Source organism: Chrysochloris asiatica, unplaced genomic scaffold, assembly GCF_000296735.1.
Source record: "Chrysochloris asiatica unplaced genomic scaffold, ChrAsi1.0 scaffold00075, whole genome shotgun sequence".
NCBI classification, from domain to species: Eukaryota; Metazoa; Chordata; class Mammalia; order Afrosoricida; family Chrysochloridae; genus Chrysochloris; species Chrysochloris asiatica.
The window spans coordinates 11,614,204-11,630,203 of NW_006408593.1; the positions used below are offsets into that span (position 1 = coordinate 11,614,204).

The 16,000-nt window shown below is 40.7% G+C and overlaps 1 protein-coding gene across 1 annotated transcript in view; it reads right to left on the reverse strand.

Annotated features, from left to right (window-relative positions):
* Positions 1–16,000, reverse strand: part of PHF21A (PHD finger protein 21A) — a 283,341-nt gene that overhangs the window by 29,821 nt on the left and 237,520 nt on the right. The window contains exons 9-10 of the mRNA XM_006865046.1: positions 14,934–15,227; positions 6,871–6,969 (exon numbers count right to left, since the gene is read on the reverse strand). Coding sequence (XP_006865108.1) covers positions 6,871–6,969; positions 14,934–15,227 — 393 coding nt within the window. The remainder of the gene's footprint in view (positions 1–6,870; positions 6,970–14,933; positions 15,228–16,000) is intronic.

Sequence of the window (16,000 nt, forward strand, 5' to 3'; positions counted from 1 at the left end):
AATAATACTGAAGGAAGAAGTCCAAGGTGCATTAAAGGAATTGGCAAAGAACAAGGAACCAGGAATTGATGGAATAAAATTGAAATCTTTCAAGAAAGTGAGGCGGCACAGGAGGCAATCACTCATCTCTGCCCAGAAATTTGGAAGACAACTTATCTGGCCAACTGATTGGAAGAGATCCATATTTGCGCCCATTCCAAAGAGAGATGGCCCAACGGAATGCGGAAATTATCGGACAATCTCTTTGATATTCCCTGTGAGTAAAGTTTTACTAAAGGTAATACAGAAATGGCTACAATCATACATTGACAGAAAACTTCCAGAGGTTCAAGCTGGACTCAGAAGAGGCCATGGAACGAGGGATATCTTTGCTGATGTCCAATGGATCTTGGCTGAAAGCTGAGAATATCAGAAAGATGTTTACCTGTGCTTTATTGACTACGCAAAGGCTTTCGATTGTGTGGATCATGACAAGCTATGGACAACATTGTGAAGTATAAGTATTCCAGAAAACTTTATTATGCTCATGAGGAATCTGTACATGGACCAAGAAGCAGTTGTTTGAACAGAACATGGGAACACTGAATGGTTTAAAATTAAAAAAGGTGTGGGACAAGGTTGTATTCTTTCACCATACTTAATCGACCTTTATGCAGTGCAAATAATCCGAGAAGCTGGGTTCTTTGAAGAAAAACGTGGCATCAGGATTGGAGGAAGACTCATTAACAACCTGCGATATGCAGATGATATAACCTTGCTTGCTGAAAATGAAGAGGACTTAAAACATTTACTGACGAAGACTTAAGAGCACAGCCTTCAGTACGGATTACACCTCAATATAAAGAAAACAAAATTCCTCACCACTGGACCAATAAACAACATTTTTATCAATGGAGAAAAGACTGAAGTTGTCAAGGACTTCATTCTTCTTGGATCAACTAGCAACACTCACGGAAGCAGCAGTAAAGAAATCAAACGATGTATTGTATTAGGCAAATCTGCTACACAAGACCTTTTTCAAGTGTTGAAGAGCAAAGATGTCAGGTTAAAGATTAACGTGTGCCTGACCCAAGCCATGGTATTTTCAATAACCTCATATGCTTGCAAAAGCTGGACAGTGAATAAGGAAGACCATAGAAAAATTGATGCTTCTGAGTTATGGTGTTGGAGGAAAATACTTAAAGTGCCACGGACTGCCAAAAGAACCAATAGATCTGTTTTGGAAGAAGTGCAGCCAGGGTGCTCGTTGGAGGCCAGGATGGCCAAACTTCATATCTCAGACTTCAGACATATTATCAGGAAGACCCAGTCACTGGAAAAGGATACCATGTTTGGTAAGGTGGAGGGTCAGAGAAAAAGAGGAAGATCCCCAATGAGGTGGACTGGCCAAGTGGCAGCATCGATGGACTCAAGCGTGGCAACAGTAGTGAGGTTGGCCCAAGATCAGGCAGTGTTTCGTTCTGCTGTGCATAAGGTCGCTATGGGTTGGTACCGACTCGATGGCACCTAACAACAACAACACATATCACATATATCCCAAAACTAGTTTATTCTCGTTACAGCAGTGATTTGATCTAACTTTGAGAAGAAATATCTTCCAGTACACATGATAGGGTCTGCTTGTTCACATTGCTTGCCACTGACAGGAGCTATCCCTTCATTTTGTTTTGAAAAGGAAACTTTGATAATAGCTTGCTCTGTTTTTCCTTTTTCAAATATGTTGTTGTTGTTTTTAAGTGCCATAGAGTCGGTTCCGACCCACAGCAGCCCTGTATTCCAAGGAGCAGCTGGTGAGCTTGAACCGCTGACCTTGCAATTCAAATGGCTTTGCAGTCTGGTGCATTAATCCACAGCACCACACCAGGGTTCCAAGTATAACAGTGATTAATTTCATGGATGGCCATACAAGTTTTTCAGCAATTGGTGTGACTAGTACTTGTTTTCTACCACTTGTCTGTCAGTTTGTCGTTCTGTAGTGGGTTGCATGTTGCTGTGATGCTGAAAGCTATGCCATCAGTATTTTAAATCATGGCAGGGTCACCTGTGGACAGGTTTCAGTGGCACTTCAAGACTACGACACACTAGGAAGAAAAAGAAGTACATCTGAATGTTTAGCCACTGTAAACTCCATGAATAGCGGTGAAACACTATTACACAGCACCAGAGTATTGAATAGTAAATGATGATGAAGAGCATCAGAATATTATCAGACACAGTGCTGGAAAATGAGCCCCTCAGGTTGGAAGGCACTCAAAATACGACTGGGGAAGAGCTGCCTCCTCAAAGTAGAGTTGACCGTGATGATATGAATGGAGTAAAGCTTTTGGGACCATCATATGTTGATGGGGCACATCTCAAAATGATGAGAAACAACTGTAAACATCTACTAACAAACAAAACATGGAATGTACAAAGTATGAAACTAAGAAAATTGGAAGTTGTCAAAAATGAAATGGAACCCATAAAGATCTATATTCTAGGCGTTGTTGTTGTTATGTGCTGTGGAGTCAGTTCCGACTCACAGCGACCCTGTACAGGGTTTCCGAGACTGTAAATCTTTATGGGAGCAGAAAGCCTTATCTTTCTCCCATGGAACAGCTGGTAGTTTCAAACTGCTGACCTTGCAGTTTGCAGCCCGATTTGTAACCACTACACTACCAGAACTCCTTATATTCTAGGCATTAGTGAGCTTAAATAGACTGGTACTGGCCATTTTGAATCTGACAGTCATATAGTTTACTATTTGGGAATGACAAATTGAAGAGGAATAGCATCACATTCATCATCAAAAAGAACACTGTAAGATCTGTCTTGAAGTATCCTGCTGTCTGCAATACGTTAATATCCATATGCCTACAAGGAAGACAGGGAGTCCTGGTGTGGGACTATAAGATAAGCAGTGGACTGCAAGGTCTGTTTGAACCACCAGGTCAGTGGTTCAAACTCACCAGTCGTTCCTCAGAAACTCTGTACACAGGTCACTATGAGTCAGAACTGACTGGACAGCACTAACAACAACAAAAAGGAAGACCAATTAATACCATTATTATTCAAATTTATGCACCAACTACTAAAACCAGTGCTGATGAAATTGAAGAATGTGATGCTGCTGGTTAATGCGCTGGACTACAAGGTCTATTTGAACCGCAAAGTCGATGATTCAAGCTCACCAGCCTCTCCTTGGAAACTCTATGAGTCAGAACCAATTTGATGGCACACAACCACAACAACCAACTTCTTCAGTCTGAAACTGATCAAACATACAATCAAGATGCATTGGCAATTACTGGTGACTGAAATGCAAAGGTTGGAAACAAAGAGGAAGATGAGTAGTTGGAAAATATGGCCTTGTTGACAGAAACTGCTGGAGATCACATGATAGAAATTTGCAAAACCAATGACTTATTCATTGCAAATACCCTTTTTCAAACAACATAAAAGATGACTGTACACATGGACCTCACTAAGGTTGGTTTGAACCTCAGGGTTAGTGGTTCAAATTCAGAAGCTGCTCCTTAAAAACCCTTATTGAGTCAGAACCAACTCCATGGCATTTAACAGCTGTGGAAGGTTGTTGTTTGCTGTTAAGGGGGTTCCAACTCATAGTGACCCTGAATAGGGTTTCTAAGGAGTAGAGATGGTAGAAAAGTTCTACATCATCACTCAAAACAAGGTCAGAGGCAGACTATATGGACCAGACCATCAATTGTTCATATGCAAGTTCAGTCTGAAGCTGAAGAAAAGTAAAACAAGTTGACAAGAGCCAAAACTTGACCTTGAACATATTCCACCTAAATTTAGAGATCATCTTAAGAACAGATATGATGAACTAGACACTAATGACTGAAGACTAAAAAAGCTGTGGGATGACATCAAGAACATTGTACTCTTGAAAGCAAAAGATCATTAAGAAGACAAGAAAGAATGAAAAGACCTAAATGGATGTTACAAGAGACTCTGAAACTTGCTCTCCAGCATAGAAATGCTACAGTAAATGGATGAAATGAGAAAGTAAGAGCTCAACAGAAAATTTCAGAGGACAGCTTGAGAAGACAAAGTCAAGTATCATAATAAAATGTGCAAAGACCTGGAGTTAGAAAACCAAAAGGGAAGAACATACTCAACAGTTCTCCAACTGAAAGAACTAAGGAAAAATTTCAAGACTTGACTTGGAATATTGAAAGATTTTATGGAAAAAATATTGAATGATGCAGAAAGCAACAAAAGAAGATAGAAGGAATACAGAGTCACTGTACCAAAAACAAATGGAAGATATTCAACCTTTTCAAGAGACAGCGTATGATCAAGAGCCAATGGTACTGAAAGAAGAAATCCAAGGTGCACTGAAGGCATTGGCAAAGAACAAGGCATGGGAGTTGATAGAATACAAATAGAAATCTTTCAAAAAACTGATTCAGCATTGGAGGCACTCACTCATCTATGACAAGAAATTTGTAAGACAGGTGGCCAACTGACTGGAAGAGATTCATATTTGTGCCCATTCACTCAAAAGAAAGATGACCCAACAGAACATGGAAATCATCAAACAATAAATATTAATATCATATGCAAGCAAAATTTAGCTGAAGATAATTTTTTAAATGGCTGTAACAATACATTGACAGAGAACCATCAGAGGCTCAAACCAGATTCAGTAGAGGACGTGGAAGGAGGAATATATATCACTGCTGACATCAGATGGATCTTGGCTGAAGGCAGAGAATACCAGAAAGATGTTTATCTGTGTTTTCTTGATTATGCAATAAGTTGTATAGCTCATGACAAGCTATGGACAACATTGTAGAGAAGGCGTATTTTGGAACACTTAATTGTTCTCATGAGGAACTTGTACACAGACCAAGAGGTAGCTGTTGGAACAAAACAAGGGGACACTGAATGGTTTAAAAATCAGGAAAGGTGTTTGCCAGGGTTGTATTCTTTCACCATACTTATTCAATATGTGCAATTCATGCTGAGAATCTGATGAGCAGAATGATAAGAAGAAGGTGGCATCAGTATTGGAGGAAGACTCATTAACAACCTGTGACATGCCGATGATAGAAATCTTGTTTGCTGAAAGTGAAGAGGACTTAACATATTTAGTGATGAAAGACCACAGTCTTAAATATGGGTTGCACCTCAATGCAAAGAAAATAAAAATTCTCACCACTGTACTAATAAAAAACAGGATAAATAGAGAAGAGATTGAAGTTATTAAAGATTGCATGTGGCTTGGGTCCACTATCAACACTCATGGAAGCAACAGTCAAGAAATCAAATAACATATTGCATTAGGCAGATGTGCTGCACAAGACCTATTTAAAGTGTACAAGAGCAAAGTTGTCAGTTTGAGGACTAAGGGGTGCCTGACCCAAGCCATGATACTTTCAGTAACCACATATGCATGTAAAAGATGGACAATGAATAAGAAGGACTATAAAAGTACCATGGACTGACAGAAAAACAAATAAATCTATGTTGGAAGAAATACAGTCAGAGTGCTTCTCAGAAGCCACGCTGGTCAGACTCTGTCTCTCATACTTTGGACATATTATCAGGAGAGACCCATCCTTGGAGAAGAACAACATGCTAGGTAAAGTGGAGGGTCAGCGGAAAAGATGAAGAGCCCCAAGAAGGTAGATTCGCACAGTGATATGTATCATCAGTGGGCTCAAACTCAACAATAATTGGGAGGCTGGCCCAGGACCAAGCAGTGTTTCATTCTGTTGTGCATAAGGTTGCTATTAGTCAGTTTCAACTCAATGGCACCTAACAACAACAACAACAACAACAAAAGTACTTGCTTTTGGTTCAAATCTTGTTCTCTTCTTTACAAGTAAAATAAAAAATTAATCTACTTCATATCAGAAAGAATTTTATTTTGTACTTGTTTCAGAAAAACCTGGACAGGCTCAATATATCACTGCTGTTATAAAATGACATGAAGCTTTGAGGGCTTCATGCCACTGTTTGACAGGGTTTCATTACACAGAATGCACTAGGGATAGAGAGGAATGGATTATTGGTCTAATAAAATCCAACAATCAGATATTCAAGATCATATTACCTATCCACATTTTAACAATCTGTTTGTACAAAAACATCACACTAAGTAATTCTCTTGTCAAAGGACATACATCTTCACATTCTTTGTTTGCCGTGTATAGTTATAATGCTCTCTTGAGTTGTATCAGTGGAGTCCTGGTGTAGCACTGTGGGTTAAAATGCGCTGGACTGCAAGGTCGGTTTGAACTACAAGGTCAGCAGTTCAAGCTCACCAGCTGATCCTCAGAAACCCTATACAGGGTCACTATGGGTCGGAACTGACTTGACAACACTTAATAACAACAAGAAGTTGTAGCACAGATGTTATGATACTTGTCCTAACTTTTATGCTTCAATGAACGACTTTTGAGGCACTACTTCATTTGGAATTTGGGGATCTAATGCAATACAATTGTAACAACAAAAGTTTGCAGACAATGACTGTAATGGAAACCATACATAAATATTAGCTGGATGAACTGGAGTCCTGACTTGTGCTGGTAGGGACAACAAGCACCGTACGCATGAGGAATGCAATGTAATTGCTGTGAAAATGATCATCAATGTCATAGTTCAAAGCTGTCTGAACAATGTCATTTCAAAGTTTTTCTTTTGAAATAACCAAGATAGTTGTATACCTAGTTGCTTATGAAACCTCAGGGCTACCCTAAGAAATTGGCTCTAGGCAGCCCTGTCTTGGCAATAATGTTATTGAAAGACAAGAAAGCACAAGGAAAGGCTCTGTGGGTCCAAGGAAACTCAAGTATGTGTGAGAAGAAAGCACATACCACCTACTGACTTCTGCCTTTGGGAGGGTGGGCCTACCTGAGGGTTCTCTTCCCGTTTTGGTTTGGGTGCAGCAGGTGGGGTGATGGTACGGCTCTCTGTTTGCTTCTCATCAGTTTCCGTGTGGGATTTAATTGTCTAGGAGAGGAAAACAAAATAAAAATTCAGAAGTCATCTTTTTTATCAAAGGAATGAAAACAAACCATAGCTTAACTGTAGCCAAAAAGAAAGAAAAGGAGAATATACTTACATTGGAGACACATTAGGAAAGGAGTTAACCTTTAAGGGTTTTGTTTTTTTGTTTTTGAGGAAAAAGTAGAGTGAAAACCTTAGTTACTGCTACTAAATTGCATAAGTAGAATAAATATTAACTAATAAATGCAATTGTACAAAAAGAAAAATCCATAATTTAATTCCTCTATATAGAAATGAAGTATAGGTTCTTTCTCTGATTTCTGTGATTTTAATAAAGACTTGCATGCTAGATGTGCGGCAACTTCCCCAAGCTAGCCCACAACAGGATGACGATCTGAATGATGTAGAAAGAATCTTAAGTCCATGTTCTTCTATTTCACAACAATTTCATTCATAATCAAAGAGGATGCAGAACTCTTCTCACTTCCAGGATATTGAAGAGAAATGCAATTGCCAAGGAAGAGTCATCTCTCGCAAGAGACAGGCATTCTGATTAGCCTAAGTCCCTTCTTCCAGAAGCATTCCTTTACAGAGGAAACGCCAGCAGCATTACCCTCTTCAGACACAAACGGTTCTCTTACAAACTGATACACTGACCTTGCATTACTATTCTTATCACAACTCTATGGTTAATCCATTTTATGAAGCCCTTTGTAAATACAGAAATAATATTAGAAAAGCAGGTATCAAACTATAAGTATAAGCCTAACTTTTTAAAAGATGCTAATGGTCTTTTCATGTACCAATGAGTAATTAAATAAATGTGACTAAAATTGTCTGATTATAGATGGGTAGGAGCCAAACTAAAGACTTTAATCCTGTAAGCAGGGCATCGAAAGTCCTCTAAAACCACTAAGAAGCATTTCACTGTGTTGAAACACCAGCAACACACTGACCTTTCACTCTCTTTCCTGGTCACTTCTGTATCCGCCTTCTGCTTTCCAACTTGCTCCATTACCTAATGGAGCACATTACCTAAGCACATGCCTCAACATTGTGGTACCTATTGCTCTGGCTCTGTAGCTGACACAGGTGCTGCCTTGTTATTTTATTTTTACATTTGTCATGCCTTATTTTCCCCTTTTAATGATAAGCTCCTTGAAAGCAGAGATTGTTGGATATTTTTATACTCCTTTTGAGCCTAGTACAGTGTCTCATGCAGACCACATACTTAGGAAAGAGCTGACTTTTGAGAAATATGACCAGCCAAAAGAATCAAGTTCTCTCTCTCTCTCATACACACACTTTTTAACCAAGAAGGACACAAAACCAACCATCAAACACATCCACAAAGGAACACAACGGGAACACTTTATAGTGACAATTTTAAGTTCACAGGCACACCAGAATGTTTGTTTTCATGGCTCTTTGAATGTGAGAGAAATGAGGAGGGATGAGAGACACTAGAAGGGTTTGTACCATTTCAAAGCTATGTGAAAAACACACTTCTGTGGAGTTGGTGAAAAGCTCCCTGGGATCTTTTACTTCGAGCTCTAACGCTGACTAAGTAAGGAGCCCTGGTGGTGCTGTACAAGCCCTGGACTGCTAACTGCAGGGCTGGCAGTTCAAACCCATCAGCTGCTCTTTGGGAGAAAGATGAGGCAGTTGGCTCCCATAAAGGTTTACCATCTTGGAAACCCTACACAGGGTTGCTATGAGTTAGCATCGACTTGATGGCCATGGGTTTCTACAGCTGAATAGGGGACTTAGTGCCAATGCCTCTGGGCAAGAGCAAATTCATTTCTCTCGCTAAGAAATTATCAACAGTTCAAATTTCCCTCTCTTACACAGTATGAGTACAATTATTTCAGTGCTACATAAAGTATAGTATACCAAAGAGCCTAAGAGAATATAAATATTAAAGATGGAGTATTTCTCACCCTGGTAGCGTAGTGGTTACGAATCGAGCTGCGAACCTTAAGGTGAGCGGTTCGAAACTACCAGCTGCTCTGCGGGAGAAAGATGAGGCTTTCTACTCCCGTAAAGATTTACACCCTCGGAAACCCTATACAGGGTCGCTATGGGTCGGAACCGACTCGAAGGCACATAACAACAACAACAACAACAAATCTCTCACTCTCACACAACTCTTACTCTGAGGGAAGTCAGCTGTCATGATATAAGCACCCCGATGGAAAGTTCCATGTGGTGTGGAACGGAACCTCTTGACAACAGCCAGGTAGGAGCTGAGGCCTGCCAACAACCATGTGACTAAACTTGGAAGTGGATCATACAGCCCTCGTTGAGCTTTGAGACACCGCGGCCCCGGCCAGCCAAGTTGATTATAAACTCGTAAGAGACTTCTAGCCAAACCACAACCTGATTCCTGATCCTCAGAATATGTGTGATAATGTTTGTTTTGTGGAGTGGCTTAAAACAAACACATTAAAAAAACAAAACATTTTAAGATATGGGTGTGAGGTCATGGAAATGGGCGTATGGTGCTCCAAAATTCAATCTTTCCACTGAGCTGATTATGGAAATGGTTGGAAAGCCAACCATTAAGCTGGCAAAAAAAAAAAAAGATCAACTTCTTTGGAATTCTGGAATCCAATAACAAGCTTACAGCAACCAGGGGAATGCTAACTAAAGAAATTGTTAATTTCATTAAGAAAGTGTTGTGCAATGTTTGCTTACCTGCCTACCAGACCCCATTCCCAAGACTGCTAGAGGCCCTGAAGATGGCAGCCCACATACCTAGTGGAGCACGCGGTATGAGGCGAGGCAATTTGGACCTTTTACTCACAAACCCCTGGCTGCAGGTTCTGACCTGTCTGATGGCTCTCTGAGAGACCAATGCAGAGGTTGGCTTTTATTTTGTCCCCGTAGCACTGAGGTGGTTTTCCAGGTGGCAGCTGATAAAACCACTTTTAAGACAAGGAACAGCAGACAGGGTAATCATCAGAAAGATCCAAAAGCCTGGGAGAGAGGAGGCTGAGGAGGAAGAATAAGGGCTTTCATTTATATTGTGGAAATGTAGACTGCAATACATATGCCCAAGGCCAGACGCATGCTCTGAAGTGACCTAAAGGACCCTGTAGGCTTGTACCCCTGAGTGATCTTTGGGCTGTGCAGGGCTAAGGCCGAGTTGGCCGCAGTAGGATTAATATTATAAGCACCCCAGCTTGGTGCCATTGTGCAAATCCTGGAAAAGTGACTGTTCTTAAATTTTATTTTTTTCTTCTTTTTGGCTCTGAGGCATTTAAGAAAAGACCTATCAAGTCATTGGCTGACTACTGAGATAACAGAACAGACACTTCAGTAAGACACACGACATTTTGGGGGGTAAAAGTTTAGAAAGCTGTAGTCCTCAACAACCAATAGCAAAACACATGAGGGGAGTAGAATTTGATTTCCAGAGTTATCACACTTAAATACTCAAAATATCTCGTTTTTAACAGAAAAATAACAAGTCAAGACAAAAAAATAGGAAAGTCCGGTCTATTCATAAGAAAAAAATAAACTGATAGAAACTGACCTTGAGGAAGACCACACACTAGATTTATTCTGCAAAGACTTAAAATCAATAGTTTTAAATATGCTCAACAAACAAATCAATCTTAAAAGAAATTCAACCTGAACGTTCCTCAGAGATGAGATTCTGAGACTTTGGCTCACTTACTTTGGACACCAGGAAAGACCAACTGCTAGAAAAATGTCACCATGGTTGGTAGGGCGAAGGGTTGCCAAAGGTGAAGGAGGCCCATGGCGAGACAGACAGTCATAGCGCCAAACAACAAATGAAACATGGCTACAGTCATGTGGGTGACACTGGGCGCTGGCTTCCTCCTTGGCACCATGGCCATTTGAATGCATAGTTCGTGTCATTCCTCTGGCATTTTGATGTGATAAAAAATAGAATCTCAGAACTTTGGACAATTTAGGACTAAGTTAACTATGTATAGCCTGAATTTTAAATTCACATCTTTCTCCCATGGAGCAGCCGGAGGATTCAAACCACTGAACTTCCAGTTAGCAGCTGAGCATTTTCACCACTGCACCACCAAGCACCAAGGCTCCTTTGCCACATCTTTCTCGTGTGGAGTAGGCCGTGGGTTCAAACTGACAACCTTGTCTCTGGCAGCCACTAAGCACTGGACCATCAGACTCCTTTCATCAATGTTAGGCACTTGCAAAGAAACCAATGTCCAAGGTCAAATGAATTTGGATTCAAGGCAAAGCAACACCCATTGTTTGGTCATTTGGATATGCTTTCCCAACTACAGTACCAGCATTAGAATAGGGAGGGGAGGGGGGCGGGTACCATTTGCTCAGGTACGCTAAGAGGAATACGAAAATTTGGGGCCAAAATATTGGCTAATATTCTCATAGTTCAAAATGTGCTATCTTTTTAGAGGGTTCTGTGTAGGTTCCTATGAGAGATCTGTATGAAGGGGTGAGCTGGGTGGCAATCTGGCACATTTTCTCCACAGAACCTTGCATTTTTTTTTTCAGTAGCTTATCCTTGGGGACCCATCACTCACTTGCCTGTCAGTTTGTTGGGGAATGGTGGCTTGTGTGTTGCTGTGATGCTAGAAGCTATGCCACCGATATTTCAAATACCAGCAGGGACACCCATGGTGGACAAGTTTCAGCAGAGCTTCCCAACTAAGACAGACTAAGAAGAAGGAAGAGTTAATCTACTTCTGAGAACGTAGTCACCATAAACCTTATGAACAGCAGTGAAAATACTGTCTGAAATTGCGTCTGAAGATGAAATCTCTCAGGTTAGAAAACACTCAAATACAACTCAGGAAGGGCTGCCTCTGCAAAATAGAATCAACCTTGACGTGGATGAAGCAAAGCTTTTGAGACCTTGATTTGCTGAAGGCAGAATTGTTCTGTATACATGAGAATGGGGAGACTTTGTCTCACATACTTTGGACATATTATCAGGAGGAATCTGTCCCTGCAGAAGGTCATTATGCTTAGCAGAGGGGTCACTAAACAAGAGGAAGATCCTCAGACCTTCAACGAGATGTGCTGACACACTGGCTGTAACAATGCACTCACACAGAGGAACACCTGTGAGGATGGCGTAGGGCCTCTGTTGTACATAAGGTGGCGATGAGTTGGAACCCACTAGACGGCACCTGACAACAGCACCAAAGCCTTGGGGACAGATATACAGGGGTCTTTCTTATGGGGTGGGGTGAAGAAGTAATAAACATTCTAACAGAGTGCTAACTCTGGGTCAGGCACAATCTACTGACTTTAAACCAAGCCTTTGAACTGGTTTATTCCAGTTCAATTCCCTGTTGAGAATTTACATTTCCATCAGACATACTGAAATAAGAATCTGCATTTTAACAAAATGGATAAGAATCACTTGGGGGTCTTGTTAAACTCTAGACTGATTTGAGTATATACGTGAAGGAAAAAGTGAATCCTTGGCAGTGGCTAGAAGCGGAATGAACTGGTTCGCTGTCCTGATTTAAACAGTTTCTCTCATTTCATCAAGGACATGCTAGTTTCATAGACTGAGAGGACATAGAAAACAAAGAAGGGCTACAACACAGGCTTGCCTAGCTTCCTCTGCTTTTAAAAACTATGTCTCTAGGCTTGAAGCTTTTTACAACACTCTGTCTCATTTTCTCACATTCACAGTGTAATGTGGCTCCATTAATGTTATTAGGTTAAGACAGTGGATCTCTTAATCTGGCGGACAAGGAAGCTGGTGTTCTCTTCCGGGAAGGAGCAGTGGAACCATGGTTGTTCTGACATGGTCTTCTCCTTTTCCTATGCCAATGTGCCCACATAACAAGCCACGTTTTCTTGACTGGAGGCAGAGCCTCAGTGCCTGTTCCAAATGCACTAGAGAACGAACTCCCTGAGGGGTTAGGGTTTGCTTTATCCATCATTGTATATAGACACCATATGTGGTATAGCGGCTGAATCAATATGGCTTTAGTAAATGAATGAAGTTATCATTCTAAAGGAAACAGAAGAAAGCAGAAAGGAACCTACCTAACCAGAGTATATATTTTAAAATGTTGTTAACTCTTTAAGAAGGTGGTAATACATCCCCCTTGCTAAATATTTACATTGATTCAACCTTAGCTCAATTCTGAGGTCTTTAGATAGCTATAAATGTAGTTTTTGTTTTTGTTAAAGTGCCGTCAAGTTGGTTCTAACTCAGTGGCCTTGGATAGGGTTTCCATGAAGTAATTGGTGGGTTTGAACTGCCGACCTTGCAGCTGGCAGTCCAGTGCTTATCCTACAGTACCACACCAGGACTCTTTAAGTGTGATACTGGAAATGAAATATAAAATAGTACAAAGATCTTAAGTAAAAGAATTTTGAGACTGGAGTCTAGTCTAAAGGGAACCCCCTGCTGGCCGAGATTTGTAATCTATTAGACTACAGGGCCTGAAAAAGGAAAAGCAGCAACAACTGGGTCCCTCTATTAGACTGACAAGAAGAGAGAGACCACAGAATTTATTGCTAAAAATAATTTTAAAGAAAGTTCTTTAGAATTCATAGGTTATCATTTTGTGATGTTACAACTGAAACAAAAACTCTATAAACATGTAAGGCAGTGACAAAGAAAGCTGTCCCAAGCTCTCTTCAGTGGGAAAAGCAAATTATTAAATAATATATGCGGTCTGATTTGGGGTTTTTTTGCTTTCCAAATGTGTTAACTGAACACAAGGTTAAGGTACCCAGCTTCCTCAAGGCCAAGGTGTACTGCCTGGTGCTGTATGTGTAAGGAGGTTTTTCTCTGTTCAAGGCCAAGGTGTACTGCCTGGTGCTGTACGTGTAAGGAGGTTTTTCTCTGTTCAAGGCCAAGGTGTACTGCCTGGTGCTGTACGTGTAAGGAGGTTTTTCTCTGTTCAAGGCCAAGGCAGCAGGAAGTCTTTTCACTCCCCACCATCTGGCAGCCTCACTGAATCATGGTCAGCCATCCAGAAGCTGAAGATTCAGGATCTTCAGAGACTATTTTCAGACGAATGAGAACTTAAGTCTGAGCCATTAGAAATAGGTCAATGACTTTTTAAAGCAACTTTCCTGAAAGAGGGCACTTTTCTTTGCAAAATACTTCCTTCTGATCAGTGGTCTGTCTTGAAATAGGATATAGTGACTGCCTATAAATCCTTTTTGTTATTTTTTAACAGGTTTTTCTGTCATCAGATCCTTATGCATTTTTTGAGGTAACATATTTCTCTAGGAGCTGGTGTGGCGCTGTGGGTTAATACGCCACACTGCAAAGCCATTTGAACTGCAAGGTGGGCGGTTCAAGCTTACCAGCTGCTCCTTGGAAACCCTATACAGGGTCGCTATGGGTCGGAACTGACTCAACGGCACTTCACAACAACATATTTCTCTAGCCTCACTTTTTAAAGAAACGATGTGATTTTGGAAAATATGAATGAAACATTTTAATATTTGAGCTAAAATGTCTGCATGCTCTAGAGTTTAATTTTAGCTTTAAAAATTTTTACTTTTTGTCAGTCTCTTCCCTAAGGAAAAAAATCTAAAATTCCTTTCCCTGTTCTGTTTATTCTTCCTGACTTTCATAGAGGATAATCCTCATTGGATTCCTATTGGACCTGAAAGGAATAATATATTTTCTGTTTACTGTCTCATCTGTTCTTTCTGACCAAGGGCAGCAAAGTCCATCAGTGAATTTCTGCTACAGAACCAGCAGGGGGAGCTCACTCACACAGGAATCTGAACCCATCTATAAGGGGATGGTGGGAAAAGCCTACCCAAGAAACTTTCTTCAGTAAGAACTGCCCTTTTGCACTATGGACACATTATCATTTGATAAGCAACAGGTTTATCAACAATGGTGCTGAGATTAAGAGCCCTTGTAAAGATGTTTTCCAAGACAGCCCAGTTGCCATATGCCTCAATAGCAATCCTACTGCCTAACTACCAAAAGCAGGTACATATTTTGCCTGTACCTGTTTTTCAAGGCTTGGCTTGCTAAGCTGTACAGTTTGAGGTCCAGCGAGTCTGGTCCCTGGAGTAGCTATCACAATGCTGGTGAGCTGGGCCATGGGGAACGTCTTGGCTATGGTTGCAGTCTGCCCATTGACGACACGGACAGGGTGGATGGAATTCTGGGAAGTGGGGAGGGTAGTGGGGGTGAACTTGGTCAGCATGACGGGTCTCTGGATAAGTTGAGGAGCTGCAAGCATAGGAGGAGGTGCTGGGGCAATAGGAATGTTATTCTGGGCCACAGGTTTGGGTCGAACCTGTGGGAGAAAAAGAAAACAATTATTTTATTATTTAAAGAAACTTCTCAAGCCCTCTAAGTCCAGGATACTATCATATTTTCCATACTACACATGTGAAATGATTTTAAATAAAATATTTAATATTTATTTTGGTATTACTCATTCAAGATCTTAGGGAATATAATCTTACAAAATACCCATCAGTGCCTAACAGGGTATAAATGTTGCCCTAGAACCAGGACTTTGAACTGGTTTAGCCTGGTTCAGTTATGGTTGATGAAGGACACTGAAATGGATCTGCATTTTTCAAATGTGGCTGAACTGGAACACTAACCAGAACAAGAAAAATTAAGGGTTACAGGCCTGCTAGAAATTTAATCTCTTAGAAAACAAGGGCAGCACACAAGCTGAATGACAACCAAATCCCTTGACTGGATGAGCTGAAAACAGTGGTGCCCAGCTCAAAGATGGCAGCCAACTGAGCCACTCTGAATGCATCCTTCAAGGTTCTGGCAGTAACCCTGTGTTGTGCATCAGGCTCCTGGAAGGCTTCACTAGGCTTCTCCTGAGTCTCCCATTCCAGTGCTACAATCTGTAATTCTTCCTGTTCCAGTTAACTTTCTGGATCACTCAACTTTTAAAAAATTGGGTCAGTTTTGGTTTCCTTTCTCTTTTTTTAAAAAAAAGTTTTTATTGTGAATTGAGTGATAGTTTACATAGGAGAACATCAGCTTTGCACTCATCCTATTTTATTTCCCTTTATTGCAATTATTACAATCCCCTCCATGCAT